Source organism: Notamacropus eugenii, chromosome 3 (genome assembly GCF_028372415.1).
Source record: "Notamacropus eugenii isolate mMacEug1 chromosome 3, mMacEug1.pri_v2, whole genome shotgun sequence".
Lineage (NCBI taxonomy): Eukaryota > Metazoa > Chordata > Mammalia > Diprotodontia > Macropodidae > Notamacropus > Notamacropus eugenii.
This window is the reverse complement of record NC_092874.1, coordinates 38,698,849-38,726,285: the sequence shown is the minus strand read 5'-3', so window position 1 is coordinate 38,726,285 and position 27,437 is coordinate 38,698,849. Positions and strand designations below refer to the sequence as shown.

The 27,437-nt window shown below is 40.2% G+C and overlaps 1 protein-coding gene across 2 annotated transcripts in view; it reads left to right on the top strand.

Annotated features, from left to right (window-relative positions):
• The first annotated feature begins 10,777 nt into the window (after positions 1-10,777).
• The window catches only part of CAPN7 (calpain 7), a 44,327-nt gene continuing 27,667 nt past the window's right edge, over positions 10,778-27,437 (top strand). For both annotated transcript variants that reach the window (XM_072651292.1, XM_072651291.1), the window contains exons 1-8: positions 10,778-11,169; positions 12,240-12,348; positions 16,604-16,761; positions 18,582-18,649; positions 19,395-19,595; positions 20,598-20,684; positions 22,930-23,056; positions 23,971-24,056. In XM_072651292.1, coding sequence (XP_072507393.1) covers positions 11,068-11,169; positions 12,240-12,348; positions 16,604-16,761; positions 18,582-18,649; positions 19,395-19,595; positions 20,598-20,684; positions 22,930-23,056; positions 23,971-24,056 — 938 coding nt within the window. In that variant the 5' untranslated portion in view covers positions 10,778-11,067. The remainder of the gene's footprint in view (positions 11,170-12,239; positions 12,349-16,603; positions 16,762-18,581; positions 18,650-19,394; positions 19,596-20,597; positions 20,685-22,929; positions 23,057-23,970; positions 24,057-27,437) is intronic.

Below are 27,437 nucleotides of genomic sequence, written 5' to 3'. Positions count from 1 at the left end.
GGGAATTTTTAAAGTCTTTGCATTGCAATGAAGTACTAAGTCTACCAGAAAAATTCCTCACACTGGTTGCTGCTGTGTTACAAAGTTCTCCTGGTTCTGCTCCTTTTACTCAGCATCAGATCATATAAGTCTTTCCAGACCAATCTGAAGTCTTCCTGTCCATCATTTCTTATAACACAATAGTATTCCATTACATTCATATACCACAATTTATTCAGCCATTCCCCAATTGATGGGCATCCCCTTGATTTCCAATTTTTTGGCCACCACAAAGAGAGCTGCTATAAATATTTTTGTACATGTGGGACCCTTTCCCATTTTTATGATCTCTTGGGGGTACAGTCCTAGAAATGGTATTGTTGGGTCAAAGGGTATGCACATTTTTGTAGCCTTTTGGGCATAGTTCCAAATTGCTCTCCAGAATGATTGGATCACTTCACAGCTCTACCAACAATGAATTAGTTGGAACTAAAAATTTTAAAAGAAGAGGTTATTTTAAGTAAATAAATAATAAATTTTTTAAAATAACTGAAATGACACTGGCAGGAGGTGTATTAGTATTGACTGAGGTGATTTAGTCACATTCTTTGGGGTTTGTATAAAATAGCAGACAAGATTAGAATCCAGCATTCCAATGTCTATCTAGTAAGTGTTAAAAGCAATCCCAGCCAAGACCTTGAGAGAAACTGCTTGGGGAGAGATCCAGAGAATAGCTCTATCTCCTCCTCCTCAACATGACCAATGGTGGAAGGTTGGAAGACTTGATTCTCATCTGCATCATGCACCCTGAAGACAGTATCAGCTAAGGACAGGCGCTGAGGGTGAATTATGCACTTCAAAGAAAGGTGGCTTTGGGACTCTGTGGGAGCCAGCAGAAAGTTAAACAATGCCTAAGGAAAACTTCATGAGGGCTCCAGGAAGGGGAGAAAAGGAAATTCAGCAAAAGAATTTCCAGGAGCTGAATTATACACCCTTTGCCCCTCCCCCACCTAATACTTTACTACATGTTCTCTCTAAGCTTGATCCCACCTTCTTCCTGACTTTGAAAATACTTGTGAAAGCACATGCCCTTGTTTTTGAGGGATGTTTTATACCAACTGCTCTTATTATACCACCTTAGTAAAACCAAATTGGCTAGCTGGTTAATTGATATCAACTGATAATCAGTAAGAGAAGCATATCAATAGGGACTCATGAGTGAAAGCATCAGAAACATACCCCCAACCCTTCCGTGTTCCTAGAACTCTGAGAGGAGAAGTAGTGGTTGCCCTCGGAGGACCCAGGCTGCCAGTACCAGTACTGGTTAGGGCAGTGGTTCCAGAGCATTTGCTACAGAAACAAATGTTAACCATAGAGAGTATTCATTGTGAATACAGCTGGAATGAGATAGTGAGGATAGAAACAGACCATGAGAAGAGAGGAGAGATCTAACGCCGAGAAGTGCTGCCTCTGGCTGGGGGTTGGTAGTAACAAAAATATAGAGTGAGGAAACCCATCTGGGCAACAAATCAGCAGTAGGATGAGGGCCAGATAGGAATGACTGAACAGCCCTGATCATCACTACTACAAAATGATAAACAGCAAATGCAGATCTCATCTTAGGGAAAGAAATACGAGTTAGATGTATTTCTCAAGTTTAAAGTAAGTTCAAGTTTAAAGTAAGATTGTTTGGTGGCACAGTAGTGAAAAAGCATGACAAATGTGCATATGTGCTTGTTCCTTGGAGAAATCATGTTAAGCCCTTACTATAGATAACATACATTAATTCTTAGTACCTCTGGAGATCAAATGGTCTATTAAAATTGACTAGTTAAATACTAAAGTTAATACCCCTCTTCATGTTCTCCCTCAGGTAATGATACTAAAAAGCAAACAAAGAGGTCAAAATATGATAGAAGAAGGGGGAAGGAGAGAAATAAAAGCCCTGGATAATCTACAAACCGAATCATCATTTTCTGAATATTCTAAAATTGACTGCACCATAATTTAAAGGGTGTTACTGAAGTCATAAATTGCCAAACTTAGTTTAATGTTTTAGGCCAAAAGATTTTTTTAAAGTCCTTTTCAATTTCATAAAAGCAAATCAACCTATACATCTTGCTCTTAAAATTGGTCAATGAATGTGTCACAAAGTATAGGAACAATTATACATCCTTGAAATGGTCTACATATATTTCATTCTATTGGCTGTGACATTAGCTTCTGGGGAGTTTATCACACTGACCTTTAAGGGAAAAATAAAAATTCATTCTCTGCCCTTATATAATTGCTTAGATCTATTTAAGAATACTTGGGCACTCACCAATACATCCATGAATGAGCTAATGTTCCTTTTTGGCATTTTCTCAAATTATTTAAAGTGAAACTAATAAAATTGGAACTTATGACCTATCGTAATGTGTTTAGAATAGTTTGTAGAACAAGAAAAAGCACAGATGTTTAAAAAATAGTCTGCACTGCTGATGTTTCCCCCTAAAAGCTATTGCTGAATAGAAACCCACTTAAAAGGATGTGCATGAATGAAGGAGTGGAAGCATTTTTAAGTATTTACTACATGCCAAGAACCAATGGCTACAAATATAAAAGCAAAGACAGCCCCTGCTATCTAAGAGTTTATATTTAATGGAGGAGACCACATACATAAGCAAGTTCAGCCTCAGAGAAGGTGGAAAGACCTGTGAGTCCTAAGGGCTTGGTAGTACATCAGATGTCAAGATCCAGGGCTTCTTAAAGCAGATGGGCAGATCAGATGACAGCGCCCAGAGACCTAGAAGGGTTAGTGGCAGGTTTGTGGTCAGGCCCAGATGACTTTAGGAAAGCAATGGCAGGGCAAATGGTCCTGCCTTGTGGTCCTCCATCTTATTAAAAGACTTCCAGTTGGTAGGTCACAAACCTTTCTTCAATAAACAAGGTCTTGAAGGCCATTTGAAAGACCAATGTGTTCCAGAAAGGGCTGAAAATGTTCTGATTTAGGCCGAGAGCATATTGGCCTAGAGTGGTCTCCAGTTTAAGGGGCAATAACACTTACCCAGAAAAAAAGGCAGCAGTTGTAGCCACAGCAGCAGATGATGCCTAAATAGAAGATAGCTGCAGAGATAGAGCCAAGGAAGAGGGAGAAGGGAATCACCAATGAGAGAGCCAAGAAGCATGTAGGCAGGGCTGGTCAAGGGAAGGCAAAGCTGGAAAACTCAGGTCTGAAAGGTGCTCCAGTCATGACACAGCCCCTTCTCCATTTGGAGTGGCGGTTTCCCAGGATGCTGTGACTTTCTGACTCTGAGGAAGACTGTGACCATTCACAGTTTGTATGTGTGTGAGGAGGGGGAAGGAGAGGTGAGCCAGCAAACAGATGCTGACAGTGAGCCTATTGCTTCATTTTCTTTTTTTCTTACTTTGTGATTATGTCCTCATTGAATCCTTCCAATTTAACAAATACATATTAAATGCCTACCATGTACAAAGCATCATGCTAAGTACTAGAGATACAAAGCCAAAAATAAAACAGCCTGTGCCTTCAAGGATCGGACACTCTACTGGGGAGAATCCAATATGTACTCAGATAAGCAAATTCAAGAACATCTGAGAATGTAAAAAGCCTCAGCAGCTACGCTCTAGTTATTAGAGACATCTTCCCACAGCCATTGCAACAGTTTTCATTTTTGTCTACTGCCATCTTCACCAATTTGATGGGTGTGAGGTTAAATTTCAGAGTTGTTCAATTTGCATTTCTCATCATTGGTGATGTGGGACCTTTTTTTGATTTCTTATATATCAGGGGTTCTTCATCTCTTTTGCTTCCTGGACCCCTTTTTGCCAGTCTGGTAAAAACCTATGAACACTTTCTCAGAAAACTGTTTCTAAGTACATAAATTAAAAATGACTAATCTTTTCTCTGCAAGAGAGAAGAAATATTAATCCCTGGTAAATAGTAACTTCATTGACCAATCAATCATTAAGAGCTTTATACTATATGCCAAGCAATGTGCTAAGCAAAAAAAAAAAAAAAAAAGGCAAAAGATAGTCCTTGGCCTCAAGGAACTGACCATCTAATAGGGGAAAAAACAAGCACAAATGTACACAAAGCAAGCTGTATATAAGATGAATAGGAAATCATTAACAGAGAAGGCTTCCTTCAGTAAAAAAGACAAAAACTCCCAGCATGGGTATGCTATTATCACACATATATAGCTAACAGAATTAGTCCAATAATACAACTGTTACCCTCTACAGTAAACTATGGTCATTATTTTATTGTCTTCCTAATGATAGGGACAAGAATCCTGGAAGAGAAGGCAGGAAGGGCTTCAGAGCTGCATCAGGAGAGAGAATGACTAGCCTCCAGTAATTAAATCACAGGTGCATCAAAATTTCCTGAAAATTAGCAACCCGTGTATGGCGTCTGCATGTGGATTCCTCTATTAAGGGGAATATTTGATTAACCAGCACACCACATCCACATAGCAGGCTAAATGCAGTTATTCCTCAAAGTATAGGCACCTACCACACATACACATAGGTATACAGAATTGTTATTTAGAAATGAGTAGTTTTGTGAGCATCCTTCAGGTTTTCCTGTAGGTTGAATTTCTTGGTCACGTGACTTCTAGTCAGTTGAAATCAAAGATCCTTTTGTTCAGGCATGTTCCCCCCAAATAATTCAGAAGGCAAAAAGAGGCACCTGAACAAAACATTAACAGCTCTTTGCCTTCAGTGTTCTTCCCTTTGGACAGCTCCACTTTGATGTCTAGTCAGCAACTCATACTCAACATATCTAAAGCAGAGCTCATTATATCTTCTCCATCATTCCTCTTTCCTGTTTCTCTTCAGAGTTCTTATAGTCTTCTAGCTTCACAGCCTAGAGTCATCCTTGATTACTCCTTTTCCCTCACTATCTACATTAATGACCAAGTCTCACCTATCTCTCATATCCACCACCTTCTCTCTAGGTCACCCTATTTCTTATGATCTTTCACTTTGATTGCTATAAGATCTTGGTCTTCTAGATTCCAGATTTCCCTCTCTCCAACCCAATCTATACATGGCTGCCAAAATATTTTTTCTTAAAATGTAAATCTGACTACTTTGCTGCCATGCACAAAAATCTAGAACTCTACAATAAAATACAAACCACCCAGCCTGGCACCTAAAGCCTCCACAGCCTGATTCCACCCTGTCCAGATTTATTTCACATCTCTCCCCTTCTGTACATGCCACATTTTAGTTGCTTAACTTGCTATTCTCCAAACTCTCAATCAATATACTGACAAGCCTGAAAAACACTCCTGATCCACCTCCATCTCCTAGAAACCCTTGCTTTCTTCAAGGCTCAGTTCAAGGGTCTCCTTCTAAGTGAAGCCTTTCCTGACTGACAGCTGTTGGTATTTGCCAGACCTAGAGGCCTGTGGGCTACCCGAGTCTTTCTTACCTCACCTCCCGAGGTCTTCGGCTGGCCACGTCGGGTGCGCATATGAGAGAAAGGACGTTCCAGAGTCAAACAAGGGTTGAGCTTTATTTCAGGGTCTAGTTACAAGTGCAGGGGAATTCTTCCTTAGGAGGGAAAGAGAATCTCCCAAGGAGGCAAAGATCTTACAATAAGAGATTGGAAGTAGAAGTATAAGTGAGGAGAGAGGGGGAGGGGAGAGAAGAGAGAGGAAAATGGGGAGCCTAGTAAGCTCACACATGGCCCTCCGCCCAAGAGGCTTTTTCGGGCTTTCCTGGACCTACTTAAGCCCTCTGTGGCGTAGTTTACATATCAATATCGAGCCTGTTAGGAGACAACAGGTGTGTCCAATCCGGGACAGCCTCAAGAGCAGGGAGGCTCCACCCATCACGTATCTCCCGGGAAGAGGCGGAAATACCCGAGCTAGCCGAGCTAGCTCGGTCTGACCTTCTCGATTCCCTGCTGTTTCCCTGGGGGGCCTCGTAAGAACTCTAAGATTTAGAAGCTCCCACCTTTACCCGCCCGAGACCATCCACACGGAATTGAACTTCCAACCTTCACAGGTATTGTGTAGGCTCAGGTCCCTACTTAAATCAGTTACTCAGAGGCCTCTCAAAGTGATGACAGAAAGTTTATTTATTCGATTCTTGAGAAGCGGGGCAATCCCAGTTTTACCAGGAGTGGGAAAGCCGAAGACAAAGAAAAGGCAGTGATTTATATAGACCCTAACAGAAGTCCCTCCTCCCCCACTGACCATTATCCTCATTAGCTGAGAATATGATCTTACATTCTAGACACGAAATCTAACCAATCCCTTTTGAAATGAAGACATCGAGGAGTTATGTAAGTTTTATCCAGTCATTGAGACCCTAATATACTACACAGTTTTATATCCTTATATGGAACTATTCTATTCTAAAAGTATTGTAACCTTGAGCCTCTAGGTCTTACCTCACCCCTGGAGAAGAATTACAATCTGAGAAGTCTTCACTAAACCTATTCCACTCAGTATCCTCTCTCCTTAAACTGCTTTGCAGTTAATTTATACATACTTTGTTATGCTAATTAATACTATGTATATAATAATAATTCCAGTAATAGAATATGGGAATGTATCTCCTATAAATCAGTTGCTAGAACAAGGAGACCAAAAGAACTGAGACACCAACTCTCAGCCAACAAGCAATTGATCTTCTTGACAAGTAGAGAAAGATGGCAGTCAAGGGCAGTGAAGGTTTAGAATTTAAAGTTGATTCTAAGATCTTATAAAGAAGGATAATGAAAGGTTATGAGCAGTATCACTTTATAAAAAAGGAGAAAAGTAAGAGTTGGAAAAATAAGTCTAAAGAAAGCTCAGCAAGAGATCCAACTAAGCAAAATCATCCTAACTGCATCTAAGGATATAATGGAAAGGAAAACAAATAAGCAGGAAATAGGAAAGGAGGTTTAAAAATGTATCCCAAACTCATTTCCCTCAAAGATAGTGGGACCATTTTATTTGGATAGTGACATTCAATCCTAGATGAAGAGGAAGAAGAAATCGCATTGAAAAGAGCAAAGATAGGGGAAATAGTTGCATTAGACAACGTCCACACAGATGTTGGTTCTGGAGGTGAGACAATTTTGAGGGCATCAATAGATTTTTAAGGTATATGGAAGAGAGATAGCAAGAGTGGAGAGAAAAATCTCAGACCTTATTATTATCCAAAAAGGAGGCTGAGAGAATGTTCCTAACATTCAAGTCATGTGCCTTCTTTCTCATCTATGCAGAATTTTTAGGAGAATAATTTACACATGCATCCAGGGCATCCTTGATACATAGATTACAAGGGAAAAGGCAAAAGTTCACTAGGAATATTCTGCATGTCATTTCTTCTATCACACAATTGATTGAAAGGTGCAGAGAATAAAAGTACTCACTATGTTGATTATTTATTGGGTGGGGAGATGGAGAAGCATTCCATTTGGTAAAACAAACTACTCTCCTCTAACAAGGCATTTCCTGTACCAAAATCATATAAAAGACTTTGAAAGGTGTAACAACAGATATAACTTTTTTTAATGATCCCCTTGACTACGTTAAGCAGGGTATAAAATAGGGAGATGTTCTCATTAAAGTTGTTCAGTATTGTCACGGAGATTGTTTAGAACAGAGTCCAAGTTGAAGAGAGATGTCCTAAAGTGGTAGGGTCATCTAGATACTTTTATTTGCAGGTAACATTGTGCTGATGGCATTGAGGCCCAGAAAATTCCAATCCTCTTAAAAATCCATAATCTATCAAAAGAGTTTTGTGTAAGTAACCATACAGGAAAAAAACATACGGCTAGACAATGCCTTGGTATCCCAGTTGTGATATGAAAATGGTGGTGCCCTCCCTCCTTAAATCACTCTGCAATTACCTTATATATGTTTTGTTGCATATTATAAATAACATTAATTACAATAATAATGACATAGACATTTCTCTTTTGTAAATCAATTGCTAGAGCAAAGAGATTGAAAGACTCAAGGTACCAGCTCAGCCAACAAACACTAGGAGGGCACAACCTTCAGAGCTCACCCATCATTATACGAACACCACAAATGGACAGTTATCTGGGCCCAGAGTGCTAGGAAAGTGGCTGGATTGCTTTGGAAAGTTATCCTTTTAATGATCACAAGCTTCTCCTTGAAACAAAGGCCCTACCTTTTTAACACCAATATGGTTTTGGTTGGACACCTAGGTGGTGCAGTGGATAAAGTGCTGGGCCTGGAGCCAGGAAGACTCTTCTTTTTGAGTTAAAATCTGGCCTCAGACACTTACTAGCTGTGTGACCCTGGGTAAGTTACTTCACCCTGTTTGCCTCAGTTTCTTCATCTGTAAAATGAGCTGGAGAAGGAAATGGCAAACCTCTCCATTATCTCTGTCAAGAAAACCCCAAATGGACTCATGAAGAATTGGATACAACTACAAAATGTCTGCTTTTGTTGATGTTATATCACGACACATAATGAAGGACAAAAGCCTTAAGAGAAATGAAGGTCTTTGGGAAGTTCTATTTTCTGGGAATTTTAGGCCAAAATTTTTTATAAAAGCTTCACATGCCCTGAAGTGCAAAGGAAATGCAATTCTGGAGAGCAGAGCAGTGAGGCTTCAGTCTTGACTGACATCATGACTTCTCAGTTTCTTTATTTGGAAAATGGGGATTATCTCATCTTCAGTACTCCCCTCTCGGAGAATGAGGATCCAGTGAAACAATCTGTGTTTAAAGTGTTTTATAGACCTTAAAGTCTTACATGATAATAATAGCTAGCATTTATATAGTGCAGTAAGGTTTGCAAAGTACTTTGTATGTCATATTACTGGATCCCCACTGTGACCCTGGGAGGCAGTTACTATTATTATCCCCATTTTGCAAGGGAGAATACTGAGGCAAGCAGAGGTTAAGTGACTTGCCCAGGGTCACATGGCTAGCAAGTGTCTGACGTCACATGTGAACTTAGGTCTTCTCGACTTTGAGTCAGTATTCTATCCACTGTACCGCCTAGCTGCCTATATATAAATATCAACTATCGTTATTAACACATACAAATGAACACGTCAATGCTTTTTAATGCTTTTTGAATTTGATTTTGTGAAAAATATTTCCATTTAGGAGACAAAGGGAAGGGGGGAGAAAGGGAAAGAGGAGAAAGGGAGGGGCACAAAAAATGCTAAAAAATTAGCAAAAAAAGATATAATTTAACTGACAGATAACTAAGAGAAAGGATATTTTACATTAAACCACAGAAATGAAAAATGTCTGGGGTTGCAATCAGAGAATATGGATTTGAAGTGCTCTCCCCATAACCGCTGTGCAACCTTGGACAGGTCACTTTTCCTCTCAAGGGCTTATGGCTTCTCTGTAAAAAGGAAGGGATTAGAAGAGACAGTCGCTAAGAGCCCTTTCTAATCTAATGCCAGGCTCCTATGAAATGTGCATCTACGTGTTCTCATTCCTTTTCCAAGTGCCATTAAAATAGAGATAAGCAGCTCTCACAAATACAGTCAGTTCTGTTATCAGGACAAATGGGCTCCCTAACATCGCCTCACTATGTAGAATTAATCAATAAAACCTATAATTCTTATAGGAAAAATGGGATGAGGGGTATGATATTCAAAGACGTCATCAGTGACACATTTTTTTTAAAAAAGATAGGCACTTAACCAAAACAGTAGCACAGTTTTACACATATTAAAAGGTTAAGACATATGTAAATACTGTAATAGAGGATACTTCCATCCACAACCCCAGGCTGCCGCTCAGTCTGTGGCTGGGGTTTGTTAAAGACCAGTCCTTCTCTGCCCCCGCCTCCCAGCTCCAAAGCCCCAGAAAACATGCATAGATACGGCTCTCACCCCTGGGAAAGAGCTGAAATCCACTTGTGGTCGTGGACATTGTAGCAGCTTGTGAGTTACCGTGCGAAGCCGGCTGCTTTCTACATTGTTGCTATTTCTCTCATATGAAATTGTGCACAAGCAAGCTCAAAATCGAGCTATGCTTAAATTGTTGCTGAATACATGATTGCATGCAAACAAACTGGAGGCAACTTTGTAGCCAAACCGTGCAGCCTGGCAGGACGCAGCACCCTGGGGCTCCTGCGGGGCTCGCAGAGGGCGGAGCCGGGAACATGTTAATTACAGTTCTGCCTCCCTTACAAACGTGGACCTGCCTGCCTCGGTTTCCCCAGATGTAGAGTGGGGTGGTGATCGCACCAGGCTCAAACTGAGGACAAGATCAGACCTCCTTTAAGCGCTCTGCAAGCCTTGTAAACACCGCGTTCACATCTCCAGGGAGGTTTATTTCTGTCTTCCTTCCAAAGCTTTGGGAAGCTCGCCTGGGGCTCTCATTGGACTTTCACGCCCTCCCCGCGGTTCAGAGAACAGAGCTCGTGGACGGCCGCGTCCTTCCCCCCGTGCCTGGGCGCTGTTTTTCATTACTGAATTCCAGGTGCCGAGGCAGGGCCCTCAGGAAGACTGGGGGACCAGGAGCCGGGGAGAAGCTCGGGCCTCAGTCCCTGCGGGAGAGGGGCGGTCACAAGCATTTATTAGGCACCTGCTGCGGAGCACGCGCGAAGCCCCCGGCCTCGCACTCTCTGGGGGGAGGGGGTCACACCGTCTGGAGCACGTGGGAACTTCTGCTGCACAGCTGGAAAACCAGAGCTGGGGCACGTGCGCCCCTCGCCTCTCCGCGTTTGCGCCTGCGCGGCACAACAGGTGGCTATTCCTAAGGGCGGGGACCGCGAGCACCCCCCTCCGCTGACGTTGCGCCCGCGCATGCGCTTACGCCAGCGGCGTGACAGGTGAGCGAGAGGCGCGTCTGGCGTCGTCACGAGGAAGTAGGGAGGCCGCGCTGGGCCTGGGCCGGACTGGCCGAGGTGGGGCCGGGGGGTGGCGCTGCCGCTGCCTCGTCATCGTCGGGAGATGTCCGGGAAGCGACGTCCGGAAGGAGGAGGAGGAGGAGCCGCGCCGGCGGAGGGGAGCCGGCTGGGGCCGCAGCCCTGAGTGAGCTCGGCCGCTCCCGAGGGCTCGGCGGGGGGCGTCTGTGAGCGCGAGGCGCGGCGGGGGGCCGAGCCGGAAGGCCCGTCCTGCCCCCCCCCCCCCGAGGCAATGGACGCCGCGGCGCTGGAGCGGGACGCGGTGCACTTCGCTCAGCTGGCGGTGCAGAGGGACCAGGGGGGCCGCTACCAGGAGGCGGTGTTCTACTACAAGGTGCGGCCGGGGGGCGTCCCCGGAGGATGGCGGCGGGGACCCCCCCGAGGGGGTCGGGGACGCGGGGGTCCCTGCCCCTGGGGGGCCCCCTCCCGAGGAGGGGCTGAGGGGGTCGGGGACGCGGGGGTCCCTGCCCCTGGGGGCTCCCTCCGTAAAACGGGGCGGCCGGCCTGGAGGGGGGCCCCGCCTGCGCCCGAGCTGCGTGGTGGCTCGGGAGTTTTCTGACCAAAGCCAAGTTTTCATCGCGCTCCCCCTGGAGGGGCCGGGTGCCCCGAGAGCTTGGGGTGCGCACGGTCCCCGCCAGCCTCGAAATTTGCTTCTGAAAACTCTGTGTGAACCCCGTTAATGTTCAGTCATCAGTGATGGATTAATGACAAAATGTCTTTAATTACTGAAGTCATAGATTTTTTTTTAAGTGTCCATGCACCTTAATTTTAAAACTGACCAGATTTTAAAGTGTATCCCAAAGTAATAGTTTTAGAAGGGAGGTAGTTTTCTTATAATAAGTTTTAGTTTGGACTGTTTGTAACCTACGCACGATTCAGGTAATTGATTCTCCTTCTTCTGAGTGTCCGTGATGCAACGTCTTTGGTGTTACAATTTGATACAAGAACAGTCCTCTGAAATGAACTATCCTTCATTTGCTGGGAAAAAATACGGAAATTTACCAACTCATGATAAGATTAGATGATATATAATATTAATATAAGATTAGATATCTAAATAGTGGCTATTTAGATTGCATTTTTAATATTTTGGCTTTGTGATTTATAATAAGTATGCTTAATTTTCCTGATTTTTGAAAAAATGTGTGGTCAGATAAGGGGTATTAAGACAAATGATTAAACATACACATTTCAGTTTAAGAAAACTTATCCCATACACTTAACGTATGAAAAAATTGAAATTAGAAAGTGAGCAAAAAGCACTAATTTGAAAAGTTTATTCAAGTAATCTAATTTTGGTATTTTCATGAGAATGATGAATATGGAAACATTTAAAGATCATTCAGATGATAAGCAGTGGTGGTTTTTGTTTCTTGTTCTTTTAAACATGTCTCTTGTTTTTAGGAAGCTGCACAAGCCTTAATTTATGCTGGGATGGCAGGATCAAGCCTAGAAAATATTCAAGATAAAATAAATGAGTATTTGGAAAGAGTTCAAGCTCTTTATTCAGCAGGTAAGTGAAGGACTTTGTGTAATTCTCAATAAAATTACAGATCCTGTTATTAGAGGAAACATTTTTTAAGCTCAGTAGCTAATAATAAAGACCACATTTCTAGAGCACTTTCCTTTCTACAAATATTTCTGTGGTGAGGCAGGTGATATGGAAAAGATTCTGAGGCCTGGGAGAAATGGCTGCCCGTAGTCCCGTAGCTAGTGAGGAGCCACTAAAACATAGTACAGAGTTTTCTTATTTCTTTCTCCTACTCCTTGCTACTTTTTTCAAAAGCATCTATTTATGGTCTGCAAGATTTCTGCTTTTGGAGTAAGTTAGCTTGTCCATAAGTCATTCTGTCTGTACTACATATAAATTAATTTTACTTTTTTGGTCATTATTGTTTTCATATGAATATGAGTTGGTTACTAAGAGAATTGTGACTAGTCAAAATTAGGAGGTATGATTTTTTACATAACAAGTGTTAACAGCTTTTCAAAACCATGTTCATTTTCAGATTAAACTTTCAAGAAATATTTCTTCTTTGTAAATTCCACCCAAACCAGGCATGAAGAACCTTTTGTCAGTCAAGTCATAGAAAAAAATTAGTTGGGAGTTACACTGCAGAAGCAGTGATGCATTCTGCAGTACTGAGTGTTTGTACTTTTCTTGGTTTCATGGGTTGCCATGACCAAAGGATTCATCATCACATGGCAAGTGTATGGTACTTTGCAAGGCTCTATAAAAATAAGACTCTGTCTATTGCTGGAACCATAAACAAAGCCTTTGACGATAAAGTAGAACTTGTGCCAGAACTGGTTGTTTGGAGGCTGTGCCGTGATAAAAGGATTCATGGAAGACAGTAAGGGAACAAAGATGAGAAAAGCACCTGGACTAAACCAGTTGTGTCCGGAGAAGGTTTTGGCTGGAGACATTAGTGATGAGAGGGTTAAGGAATTGATTCTCAGAGTATCCAAAGGAAGTACCAAAGGTGTGGGAAAGAACTGAGACCTTATTACTACTGAAAAAAAGAGGGTGACCAAAAGGAGATTAATGACTGCAACACATATACCTAGATTTTCATCTTTATAAAATCTTTATAAGACTAATCTAGGCACATTGACAGTATCATTGATGAGGATTTTACAAGGGAAACAGCAAGATTTTGCAAGTGATTTTCCGCAGTAGGCCACATCTTAACCATCATACAGTTCTCTACAAGATGTAGAGAATACCAAGACCCCACTGTGCTTATGGTAGGTAGACTATAAAAAACATTTTATTTGGTTGAGCAAAATGCCACTCCAAAAAGCCCCTTCTTTAACCAGATGATACATATAGTTCCATGGGTTAACCCCTGCTGTAAATGGTGAGACGCTTCTATTAACAGTCACATTACAGTGACTGCATCAGACCTTAGAACGTTGCAGAACTTCTTGGGTAAGACCTACAGCCACTCAGAGAGTTTGGCCTAACACTGGAAAAACCAGATAGATGAAGGATGCGAAGTGTATGGGTTGAAATAGTGAACAATCTTTAGAATTCATCCATATTCACGTATTTTGGGAGAGAGACTGCATAGATGCAAGAGATTTGGGCCTAAAATTTTAAAAGAGATGAGTGGGCTGGGTTGCCTGTGGGCAAGTTCTCTTAATGTTTCATCTTTATTAATACCGTTATTCTACCAATGTTGTCATATGGTTCTATGGTATAGAATACCACAGTCTCCAACAGATTACCAGAGGACAATAGAAAGGCAACGGGTAATATGAGTAGGCTAGTATGTTACTGACAAGGCGCTGTAAAGACATGGAGAAAGGGTGTCATTGGAGAGACGTGTGAGCAAGAACATCAGCTGTCCACATGGCAAGAGCAAGATTTAAGTGTCGGAAAATCCCTGTGTTTTATTGTTATCACACTCCCAGCATAGTATTGGGTTAACCCTTTATAGCAAGTGTGGGTAGACATGGACAAGACTTACATGGGTATGTTTTAGTCTGTCATTGGACACAAACCTGCATCAGTAAAACCACAGATGAATTTGAGTATGTCCCTGTACATACACACACACACACATATGTAAACACATGCATGCATGCATGCCTTCAAAAGGGAGCTAGTTAACACTGATTTTTGTGTTCCATCTGAGCTTGCTTCTGGTAAACAGTCTGGAAAAAGCTGTTCAAGTGGATATTATGACCCGAAGGAGGCTACTTTATTTTCTAACCTGACCTAGCTTTTGGTAGGAAGTGTGAGATTACTTTTAACTGTAAATGTTTTTATCAGTTATACTTTGCTGGTATTCATAATCAAGTGTTGATTATGTGTGTGTATCTGTGTAACTATACAAATAATGTGTCATCTAAAGAAACTGCTGTTTCATATACAAAATGACAGGTAATCAGGAACCTTATTTCATAGTTTCTTTTTGTTTTTATAGTCCCTCTGCTTTTGGAATTAGTAAGGCATTATTGTAACAAATAAAATTCTGCTTGCATGATGGAAAATGGGGTAGTTTATTTTCCCCCTGCAATTTCTTTTTTTTTTTTCCACAGAAAGGTTATATGAGAGTAGAGACAATGCAGTGTTATTGTTCCAGTAGCAGTGAGCATGGTCCGCCCAGGGCACAATTACCCACCTCCCCCAAACCCCTGTAAGCTGTCTTAGCCACCCTGGGGAGCACTGTGCACAAACCTCTAATAATCCTCACATTTTTTGTGTCAAGGTCCCTTCTCAGAATGTTTCTAAGCAATTGTAGAAAATGCTAGATTTCAGTTAGTGATTAGGAAAAAATAGATGTATTTTTTTCCCCACCCAAGTTCATGGACTCCCTATAATTTTGCTGTGGACCAGTCTTTGGATCTCAGGTTAAGAACCCCTGCTTCAAAAGTCTCAGAGCAGTTGAATGGGTATGGGAAGGGAAAAACTATCCTTCCCAAAGAGTACTTTTTTCCCAACTAGAAAAGAAATTGGAGTTGATTTGGGAGCAAAGAGGAGCCAGGGTAGCTTAATGTTGTCAAAAAAATACATTTAAGACAGGGCAATCTTAAACATTTTTTTTCTTTTAGAGAGCATTTAAGGGTTTATGGTCATGTGAAAGACACCTTTAAGAGGCTTGCCAGTTTTCTGTCCTGTCTTTTCCACTTAATTCAGAACCTCAAACTGAATGAGGTGACTTGCTTGCTCTGTGGCTGTGCTTTGGAGCTACCCAGAGGCAAAAGGGTGGGCCTGGTCTCTGAAGGAAAAAGTAGTCTATTTCCACTTGCCCTGCCCAGAGGAGGTAGCTTCACCACAATCAACTACCAGAAAAAGTAACAGATACTAAAAGGGATATGTGTGCTTTCATGGCCCAGAAGTAAAGAATGAAACCTGAATTATTCTTCATGAACGTTAGGTGCATCAAAAAAATGAACCTTCCCTGCTCCTCTGATGAAATCTAGGTAAGCAGTCAGGAAACATTTATTAAGCACTTACTATGTGCCAGACGTTGTGATAAGTGCTGGGATACAAAGAAAGGCACAAAGTAGTCCCTGCCTGCCTTCAAGGAGCTCACAGTCTGGTGGATGAGGCAACATGCAAATAAGAGATGTTCAGACAAGCTAGACAATTTAGAGGTTACCTCAGAGGGAAGGCACTAGAATGAACGGAACGGGAAAGGCTTCATGTAGAAGCGGGACTTTTAGCTGGAACTTGAAGGAGGCCAGCAGGTGGAAATGAGGAGGAACAACCAGTGACAATGCCTGTAGGCAGAAGCTGATGTGTTGTGTGAGGAACAGTAAGACATCTCTTTTCACTGAATCTCCAGGTAAGGGTGGTGGGGGAATAGGAGGCCAAACTGTGAAGGACTAAAGACAACAAACAGAAACAGAGACTGATAAAAGCACCCCTCCAAAGGGTAAATTTGTGGGAAGAAAAAAAATACTATTTGCAAAATTTAGAATGGTAATTGAGTTCTTAAAGGCAGGGAATGTGAAGAGAAAAAGTTATGGAAATAAGTGTGCATGTATCACAAATAAAACTGGAATTTGTTATGTAGAGTTAGAAAAAGAGATTTAAAATTGAAGCAAGAAAACAAATTTAAGCTCTGTTTATTAAAGTATGGCTTTACTGAGTCTGCCCAGCTATTTTTTAGGTAAGGGTAATTGGGGAATTTACAGCAAAGAATGTCTTAACTTATTACAGAGGTGTAGTGCCCTTAGTAGCCATGCCTCCAATATCCCCTTAATAATGTCTGGGGGTTTTTTTGTTGTTGTTGTTGTTGTTTTTTTTGTCCTAGTTCAGTCACAAAACTGTGACCCTTTGAAGCCAAAACAGCAGTTGGATTTGGAACGTGCCCGTTTCCTGGTGACACAGGCTTTTGATGAAGATGATAAAGGCAATGCTGAAGAAGCTATAGAACTATACACAGAAGCAGTGGATCTCTGTCTGAAAACAGTATGTTAAGCTAGCAGTTAATTTGGTGGAATTATGTTAGGGTAAGAAATTCTTCCACTTACAAGTGAATCACCTACAAATTGGCTGGAAAAAATGTAGTACCTGTACCATCAGTTGCAGAATACATCATTTCTTAGTAGTTTCTACTTTATGTCTTGTTAATAGTTTCTTAGCCTATATCAGCTATTACGTAATTTTTGGCAGTGATACTTAATAGATGTTCACTTTTGCCTCAGTTTCCTTATTTGTAAAATGGGGCTAATTTTTACTCCCTCATGGAAGCCTTAGTCTTAGACTTAATGATGGCTTGGAAGTGGTTGTAGGGTCTTAGAAACTATGCCAGTGGAGCACGACCCTGGCACATTTTACCAAGCTGGAAAGTTGTCCATGTGAGCCAAGCAATGGACATGATATCTATTGTCAGAGGACCAGCTTAACTCAATATGGGCTGACTTATCAGAGGGAGGATGACTCTCATTGAAAAGTTTTTAGCAACTCCTAAGGAGTTTTGATCTGTATGAATGGAAAGAGTAGCCACATCAATTAAATCTCAACTCTTCACAGTGATATTTGCTCTACTTTTCTTACAGATTTGTTATCAGAATCTGTTGTTATTGTACGTGTGAAAGCATGCTTTGTGAAAGTGAAAGCACTTTGTAAACCATAAAGTTCTATGTAAATGGAAGCTATTTTCAAAATTTTGTGGAAAACTCTTTTGTATAAATTTTTTATTACCAGATTACTCCTGTTGTCTCCAAGTTTGCTCTAAATCCTTCAAGATCAGAGACTACTAACTTATCTTTGGTAGCTGTTGGAACAGTTGACTTGGTCAAATGATTTATTTTTTTGCTCAGCTTTATAAGTTTTATAATATAAAAGTTTTATAATCTAAATTTTATTTAGATGGTTGTTCGTTGAAGTTAGTGTAGAAGCCTAATAATTATTCTTAATATGCTATTATTTGGAAGCATTAAGGAATCATTAGGCAACTGTTTTAAAGTGCTTTTAAAATGAATGAACTGCAGGTACTACTTTTTCAAAAATTCTTCTAAATCCTGGTAGCTGAAATTAACTCAGCAGGGGAAGAGCTCACCGTCACAATGTAACTCCACCAAGTGTGATTGTATTTCTTCCATTTGTCACACATTGTGGGAGTGCTGTAATAGTATATGAAGTTTCTATTATGAGTTACTTAATGTTTACAGAGTGGCACTTAATTCAGCTTTTAGGTGTTGTTTATTTCTCAGTGGACAAGGGCTCCTAAAATGAGGTAATCTGATGGGAGTGGGTTAGGCAGTGGAGATTGGGGAACTGGGGGAACTTCTGGATTGATTCTGTTCAGTAGGAGGCATTTCTTGTGCTTGCAGTGGCACTGTTTGTATTGGAAAAAAGCTCTCATAGGAGCCCTCCAGCCTAGCTAGGTGCTTGGAGTATTACACCTAGGGTAACAGTGCTTTTATGGTGTTTTTTTTACAGTGCCTACCATACAGACTTTACTTTACAGAATTTTTGTAGCCCTCTAGCCACATTAGCATAGTTCCAAGTGAAGTGGTCTTAAATGTAAGTAGACAGACTTTTAAAGTATCCTAAAATAGCAGCTTTAATTTTCCTCTCTTGTTTTATTCCTACTTATAATTAAAATATTAAATAAGAATCAAATTTATTGTAAACTGTACTTACAAAACAGGTCTTCGCTAGTGTGCCATGCTAAATGTGTTAACTTAAAAGTATCCCAAACCAAGCAGTTTCTATGGAAAGAAAGGTTTTTCATACAATCTTAATTGTCTCATCAGCAACTTATCCATTTTTCCCCCCTCAAGTCTAATGAAACTTCTGATCAGTCCTTGCAAAGTAAACTGAAACTGTTGGCTCGACAAGCACTTGATAGGTAAGTTGTTAAGAACAGCCTTTTAAATTCTTATTTAATATTTTATAGTGGATGGAATGTTTCGTCTGATTTCACTTTTCTGATGCAGTTTGCTCTTTTATTGTAGTTCTGAAATTATAGTGTTCACGGAGTTGGAATTTGAAACAAAAACTAAATTTTTGTATGTTGCTCGTCCTGTGAGCAGCTTCTCTTCACTTCCATTCTGTCCCTGTAACGTTTTCTTTATTAGTGCTTCTGGGATGCTTAGTTTCTGTTTCTCTTGCATTCTGTGTTTCTTGGAGAACAGCTTACCAACCAGCATTTATGAAGTGTAACAGACACATCGGTGATAGCCCAGCTACTAGTCCTGCCCTCTTTTATTCCTCCTTGTAAATTTTTTAAATTAAAAAAAAAAAGGCCTGAGCTATTACCAAAAATTGAGAAATTGAATGTGAGGCTACCTGGAACGAGTTCTGATCAAGTAACAGATATGGATGTTAGATGGACATATGGTGCCTGTTGAAGAGGGAAAATGAAGGAAATGAAAGGAAAAATGAAGAGAAAGGGAATTGCATCTCCAATTTCTAGAAATGCTCAAAACCTCCCTGAATGATGGTGGGAGAATCTGGGTAATGATAGAAAATGTTATATGCTCATAATGGTTTGAAGAGGTTTAGAACCTTATAAAATTAATTTTCTTTTTAGGAAGGCGTGATGTAGAGAAATTATTTATAACAGAATTTTCTGATTTTAACTCCTGTTTTAGAGCAGAAGCATTGAAAGAATCTATGTCAAAGTCATCTCAAAAGGACAAACCAACTGCAGTTAAATCAAATCAGCCAGTCAGAACATTTTTTCCACTGGGACCTGATTTTTCCTTGAGTGATAAACCTCAGACTGTCAGAACTGTACAATCAAGTGAACCACAGGGGCAGAGATACACAGCAGAAGAAATAGAAGTGCTCAGGTGTGTTAAGAAATGTTTTATCACTGAGAGAAACAAAAAACTGTCATTATGGTACTTAAATGGAATGTATATATTATTAGACATTTTATGCCCAAAATTTAATTTAAGACTCTAGAACTTCATGAAAAAGGTTTTATGGCATTATCTGTTCTACCATCCTTAGCCAGTTCTGAGGTATTTCACTTTAGGGAGTACCCACATCAGTGTAATCACAAAGCTATCAAAACATAAAGTAACTTGGAATAATCATCAGATATGATTCTAAAAACGAGGTAAAAGCATGTTTGTGAAAGTGAAAAACCTACTTATTTTACAGCTTTAAATTTTTCCGTGATAGAATATATTAAGATAATTTTTTATTGCTTGAGAAACAGTAAAAGTTATATTTTGTATTGTCACTTGTTGGTTTGATATTTAATACCTTTAGTTCCTTAAACAAGTAAAACCTTCGTCTCTAGACTATGCTGACATAGTAAGGATATATAAGAGGCTATTTGAGTCGGAGCCTTCAGCATAATTCTGGTGGTGATTCTGCCAAATAACCCTAAAAGCTTTAATGCTGAAAATATTAGATTATTTTCCTTTCCAGTTTGGTGAGTAGGATATGTATTACAATAGTTTTTTTAAATAGTTGAGTTCATTAATTAGTGTTTATACAGTACTTTATAAAGCTGTAAAAGATTCCTTAAGTGTTTGTTAAGCATCTACTATATACTAGTGGTGCTGTGGGAAACAAAGATAAAAATGGCATGTTTGTAACCATAAATCAAGCTAAGTAATTACCCTTGTACCCTCATAAACTATTGTTTTGTGAAATTTTAGTCCAGCTATAGGAGCAAATATAACATGGGTCTCAAAGTTCTTTAAGAAACTAAGAACTCTATTTTACTGTTACATAATCTTATATTACTCTCAAGTTTTCATATGCTTTTCAGTATTATATAATAAAGTGAACTTTACAATTTTAGACTTTTAGTCCAACAGAACTTTTTTTCCCTATAGAAAGACATCTAAAATAAATGGCATTGAATATGTTCCTTTTATGAATGTTGACTTGAGAGAACGCTTTGCCTTTCCTGTGCCATTTTCGTAAGTACTATTTACTGATTTTTTACTGTAAGGTGGCTTTATTAGTAACATTTTTTCTAGTGCTCTAAACTGCCAGTTTGTTTAATTCATAAAGTTAACACTTATAATTCAAAAGAATAATTTGGCAGGAAGGGGCGTATGATTAAAAAGATTGGGGCAAGAACAACAAGATAGAATTGAAGACATACAGGAGGTGGCCAGAGGTTCACTTCTCATTCTTTCAGGGTCTTGTTCTCTTTATTTAGTCTCCCCAAAACACCTTGGAGATTGAGCTGGTCACATGATTGTAGAACCTGAATTGGAGCAAACCTCAGGAGATTTCTTTTCCAGCTCATCCCTGAAAAAGCTTCCTCGCTACAGCATCCCCTACAAGTGTTCATCTAGCCTTTACTTGAAGACCTCTAGTGAGGAAGAAGCCACTGTCACCCAAGGCAGCCCTTTCCACCTTGTGATAGCTCTCATTGTTAGAAAGGTTTTCCCAATGTGAATCTGATATTTTCTTTGCAACATTCACAATTGCTCCTGGTTTTGCAGTTGCTCCTGGTTTTGTTCTCTGGGGCTAGGCAGGACAAGTCTGTTCCCTTTTCTGTGTAACAGTCTTTCAAGTACTTGAAATAGCTATCATGACCCTCTTATATTCCTAGGCTAATCATTCCCAGTGCCGCCTTCTGATATACGTGTGGTATGATCTCAAGTTCTTCTGCTCTCCTCATCATCTTTTCCTGGATGCTCTCCCACTTATGCTGATGAAATGTGGCACATACTACTGAGTGTGATCCTCCACATGAGTCTGACCAAGGTGGCATATAGCAATACTATCAATATCAACTCCCTTGTCCTGGACACAGCACCCCTCAGTGCAGACTAAAAACGTGTCATCTCTTTGGCTGCCATGTTACTTACATACGTAACTCATCAAGAACGCAAAGATAATAACATTTACTAAATGCGTACTTTTATGTGCACAGCATTGTACTGAAATCTGTGGAGGAGAGGTGTCAAACACAAGCACCACAACACTTCAAGTGTGCCCTGAACCAGATTAAAATGTAGTTCCTATCTGTATGTGTGGTTTAGATGTCAATATGCCCCCCACAGGTATCCTTATGTGTGGTTTAGTGGCCTCAGTTTCTCTTTGAGTTTGACCCCTCTCCTGTGCAGGATATAAGAATAATAGATAATTAACTGGCACCCACTGGGGCAGAAAGGAACAACTTCATGGAGAAAAAGGGTAAAATTTGTAAGTTGAGAGAGAAAAGACAAATAGCATGAACAGAAGAGAGAAGGGTGTGTGTTGTGGAACTGTGTGTGAGGTGACGTGTACCTTGTGAAGGGTTGTGTTGGCCGGAAATAAAGTTGGATAGGTTTCAGTGGGTTCAGATCATGGCATCCTTGGAAGTCGTGCAGGACCCTTTTTAGACAAGATGAGGTAGTGAATCGGGAGCCACTGAAGTGATAGTTATGGTGACATTACGTAGCATGGACTGTAGAAAGAAGAGCCGAATATGAAGGTGAGTGTCTAGAATAAAGTGGGAGCAATGGGAAGCCGTACAGAATGGATAGAACTTCGTGATAGATTTGTTGTGGCAAAGGGAAAGAAGGAGAAAAGTCCGAAGCTGAGTTGACTGTTCTATATAACCTGGAACTTTGCTGCCTCTGAGGTATTTTCTGTCTCATCATGCCATGCATGCAGCTGGCACTTCAGGAAGTAATGGAACCATTGCCCCTGTTTTAGAGAAGGCAGATAAAAACTCTCTCTGTGGGAATCTCATTCATCGCCTGCTGAATCAGGTTTTCGTGTTGTAAACTCACTCAACAGCAGATACACTTCATCAGAAACAAAAGCGTACATCCTTCTTCAAACATGGATGGATCTTTGCTTGTCCTTACCTTTATTTCTGTGACTCCATCACTGTGCATCATCAAGGCTGGTGTTTATTTTGATCAGTTTGGGTATTTTTTGGTCTCTGACCTGTAGTTGTACTCCTCAGCACCTGCTCTACCACCTGGAGCCTTAAAGAAATAAAGACCTGAGGACACTGGGACTTGCCCAGGGTCCTAAGGCCAGGATGTGTCAGAGGCAGAATTTGAACCCAGCAGGCTCTGTGCCCACAGTGCCACTCTGCTTCTCAGGGCTCATTTCGGTAGTTGTGATTGCCCAATGAAAAAAGAAACTTTCAGTTAAAGTGAATTTCAAAATTATTATGAGTCCATAATACTAACTTTATTTTTTTCTCTACCTCAGTGATAAATGTGGTAAGCTACCATTATCACCAAAACAAAAAGCAATATTTTCTAGATGGGTAAGGCCAGATGATCTCACCAACAATCCTACAATGATCTATACTGTGTCCAGCTTTAGCATAAAGCAGGTGAGCCTTTATTTTTTGCTCAAAGTTAAATTAAGTTAGAAATTTAAAATAATCATTTCTGTTTTATTTAAAATTCTATTAGTTTTTCATTGCACATTCAGATTTGAGGGGCATGAGGACAAGTGCAATTTTATCGATGTGGGAAACTGTGGAAGCTTTGTTACTCAGTTCCTATCAGCAACTCACGTATGATTTATGTTCTTAAAGAGTTCCCTGGAGGCACTGAGAATTTAGGGACTTGCCCAGGGTCACGTAGTAGCTGTGTGTTAGAAGCAGATGTCCTAAATAATCTGGCTGCAACCTCCATTTCAAGAACTTGAACCCGTACTGTCTTGGAAAGTTCTGTCACACAAGTTCTGAGACACTGAAAGCATGTTTTCTTTGAAAATTTTGTATTCATTATAACATTGATTTTATAGCAGATTTCAGTCCATAAACTTTTCAGTTTGTCAGTTTAATTTTTTCTGTTTTCTGATTCGCGTACTATATTAAAATTGGATTATCTGAGAATTTGAGTTATAGCTTTGACAAAGAGTGAGAGAAGATGGAAAAAAAGAAACAAGTTTGCCTAAATTAATATTTCAATAACAAGATTGTATTGCTTTAACAGAATTGAGCATTTAGCATGTTTGTGTAGGTGTAGTTTCTACTGCAGTATTCAAGATTTAGTAACGCCACATTATTTCACCTATTTGTAATGGTTCTGAAATAAGTTCCATATGACATTTGAAGATTGATTTGATTTTTCTGGTATTAACCTGCTTTTGATGGACCTGTATTGTTTCCTCTTACAACTTGCATTAATGTCCTTAATAAGAAAAAAGACTAATAGGAATTACAAGTATGTTTGTTGTAGAATTGTTTTTAAGTTGGACAAATGTATACACATTTTAATATTTTTCTTTTATCACTAGACAATAGTGTCAGATTGTTCCTTTGTGGCATCGCTAGCTATCAGCGCAGCATATGAGAGACGGTATAATAAAAAATTAATTACAAGGTAATTAATGCTCCTTCTACTTTAAGAATTATTATTTGTAAGTCTTGTTTCAGAATAGTTAACTTAGGGAATGTCCGCACTTGAGAAAGTGACTGTGCTGAATGATAATGTTATGATCCTTTTCTAGAAGTCTGGTGGGTTCTTTTTAAATTGGAAAATAAGGTAAATTACCTTGAGTGCATGATAAATATGTAAATAAACGTATACATACTTGAAAATTAATGTTATACATGTAACATTACACATGTAATGTTCATTTTTTTCTTACAATGACATTGTGAACTTGGCCAAAGAAGGAAAGTTGTTATATAGTATTAAATTTTACCACAGTGTTACTGAATTCTTTACTTGATAAATTTCAAAATATTCTGATTAAGAAATTATAAAATTCATTTCAGAAAGACATTTTTCAAATGCCTGCTGTATACATCATGAGGCAGAGACAGAAAATATATACCTGATCCATATCTTTAAGAACATTATATGTGTCTTTGAGACAGATGTGTTTAGGAACATTACATTCTATCATAGGGATATAACATATATACCAAGTAATTTCAGAAGGGAGAGGACTGGGAGGACAGAAAGGAGGAACTAGAAAAGGCTTCACATAGCAGATGGTCCCTGAGCTGACCTTTGAAGGGACCATAGGAAGGCTGAGATGAAGAAGGGCATTCCAGGCATGAGGGACAGCCTCTGCAAAGGCACAAAAGCAGGAGATGACATATGAAGGGTGGAGGACAACTAGTAGTCCAGTTTGTTTGGAATGTATATAAGAAGGATCAGTATGAACTAAACTTGGAAAGGTGGGTTGGAGTCAGATTGGTAGGACTTTAAAGGCTAAGCCTCAGCTTGCATTTTATCCTACAGGCAACAGGAAGCCAGTAGAGCTTCTTGAGCAGGGGATAACATGATCAGATTTGTGTTTTAAGAATATCAGTTTGGCAACTTTATTGAGGCTAAGTTGGAGATAAGATATAGTAGGAGCTGGGAAACCAGTTGGAGTGCTCTTACAGTAATTTCTGTGAGAGGTAATAAAGACCTAAGCTAGTGTAACACACAGATCATAGAGAACAGAACAGATTGTTTGGTGTTGTGGAAGTAGAATTAACAAGAGTTTGCAACCGATCAGGTATGGACAGTGAACAGTTTAATAGTTGGTTTTGGTAGCTATGGAAAGAAGAGTTTTAAATATTGTCATTGGAAGCCATTTTAGAAGGGGTTAAGAACTGAATTGGGGGGAAATGGAGGCAGTCAACAAAGATGATTTTTTTCCCAAGGAGTTTGTTGTAAAAGGGAAACAAGATATGGGTTGATAACTTAGGGATGACAGACTCAAGTGAATGTTCTTAAAGGGGCACAGGGAGACTCAAGTATGTTTCTGGGCAGCAAGTAAGGATCCAGTGAAAAAGCAAATACTGAAAGTGAGTGTGTGCAAGACAGAAAGAAGAGGGGAAAAAATGAGGAGCCTGCAGAAGAATGACATCCAGGGATCCAAGAAGAAGGATTGGCCTTGGTGGTAGAAGGGCCAATTTTCCCTTCTATGATGGAGCAAATGGAGGATGGAATGGGGGATGATGTAGAGAGGTTTTGAGCTATTGAATAGAGGAGAAGAGGAAGCAAGGTCCTCAGCTGACAGGAAGTAAGAGAGAAGAGAGAAGGAAAGGTTATAGGTATTGTCATTTTGGAGTGTGGTAGTGTCTGGCAGGGAAGTGTACAGAGGGACAGGTCCCAGCTGAGGTAAGATTATGTCATTTTGTAGAACCATTAGGTATAGTTCCATGACTTTGTCCAGCTTCATTCAGCAGTGCACAAGTAGGATTCGAAAAGGTCGACTCTGGGGAAACCCAAGGTTGGAGTTTATTAATAAATTAGGAGAACAGGAAAAAGTGGAGGAACTAGAGGTCATAAATGAGGATGAAGAGTACGTTTTTTGTAAGAAATTTCATAATTGTGGCTCATGGAGATAGAAGTGAGGTAAAGAGTGCTGAGGTAGAGAAGAGATGTTGGTAATGGAAGTTGAGGTCAAGTCGTTTGTATGTTGAAGTCAAAAATTATAATGAAGAAGGTGGTTGTGAGGCAAGTTTTGGACTCTTCAAAAACCAGGAGAATAATCTGGTGGGTTACACGGTGAAGATTTGTAGCAGGTGATCTAGAGGAGCAGAATAAATTTCCAATGATGGGACACTGCTGAGTAATAGCGTCCAAGGGACCATATGAACTTGGCAGTGAGGAGCAAGGAATGTACTGGCTCTTCCTGGCCCTGGTTTTAACCCGGGGATGGAGACATGACTAGACTTCCATTATTGCATGAAAGATGCACATAAGAGAATGAAGAGGAAATCAAGTTTCAAGCGAAAAGATCAAGGATAAAGGGGAGCAGGGAGATTAATAATAGAATGAAGATAGTTCAGGACTGGCCCAGAGGACTGGGAAGGACTATAGTGCGGTAGACCTGTGAGGGATAAGAATGAGAGGAAAAGCTTTAGTGTACATCAACTGCCAGTCACAAGAGAAGTGGAGCAGGAGTTAGGCATTTACCCAACATTGAGTGAAGGAAGATCCAGTTGAGGGGGCCCCATCCTGCAGGATTCTATGATAAATGGGCAGAGACTCAAGGCAAAAGTGCTAGTGACAGCTTCCTTAGCTGGTCACTCCAAATGCAGGGAAATTAAGGGTGGAAACAGGAATGAATCTGTCTGGATGAGGGGCTCAGGTAATAGCTGGTGTTCTAGTCTCCCTGTGAGGTTAATCTCCTTCTCTGAAGCCTCCTCTGAAAGAGGTGGGAAATGAAGTACTCTCAGAAGACAATTCATGCTCCCTACCTTCTGATTCCCAAGACTCCCAAGCCTAATTGTTTGTGGTAAATGCCAATCCCCTTCAGAGCAGGTGTAAGTCCAAACACTTAAGCTCTGTGGTAAATTTAAAATAAAAATAAAATATAAAACCACCTCTGGAAATAATTCATAAGATTTTGTAAAAATTTTAATCCTGACAATCAGTTTTTGCCTAAAATTGATAAAAACCACTTTATGGTAGCTATGCATGTCACTGTCAGAGAAGATAAAAAAGTAATGGAAAGCTAATAGATAACAAGCTTTACTATAAATTTAATTTCCTGAAATATGAATTTTAAATTACATGGAAATTTTGAAATAATTGAAATGTCCTTTTCTAGATTCACTGATCTGTGTCAATGCTGTAATCTTTGCTCTCCCAATTCTGCCCCTCCCTCTCAACTGTCTTTAGAGGAGGGGCTCTTTCTTTCTAGCTTTGTATCCTCCTCTAAAGAGACTTGGGAGGGAAGGGCAGGATTGGGAGAGCACAGATTACAGCATTGACACAGATCAGTGAATACAAGGTATTTGGGGGAAGAAAAGG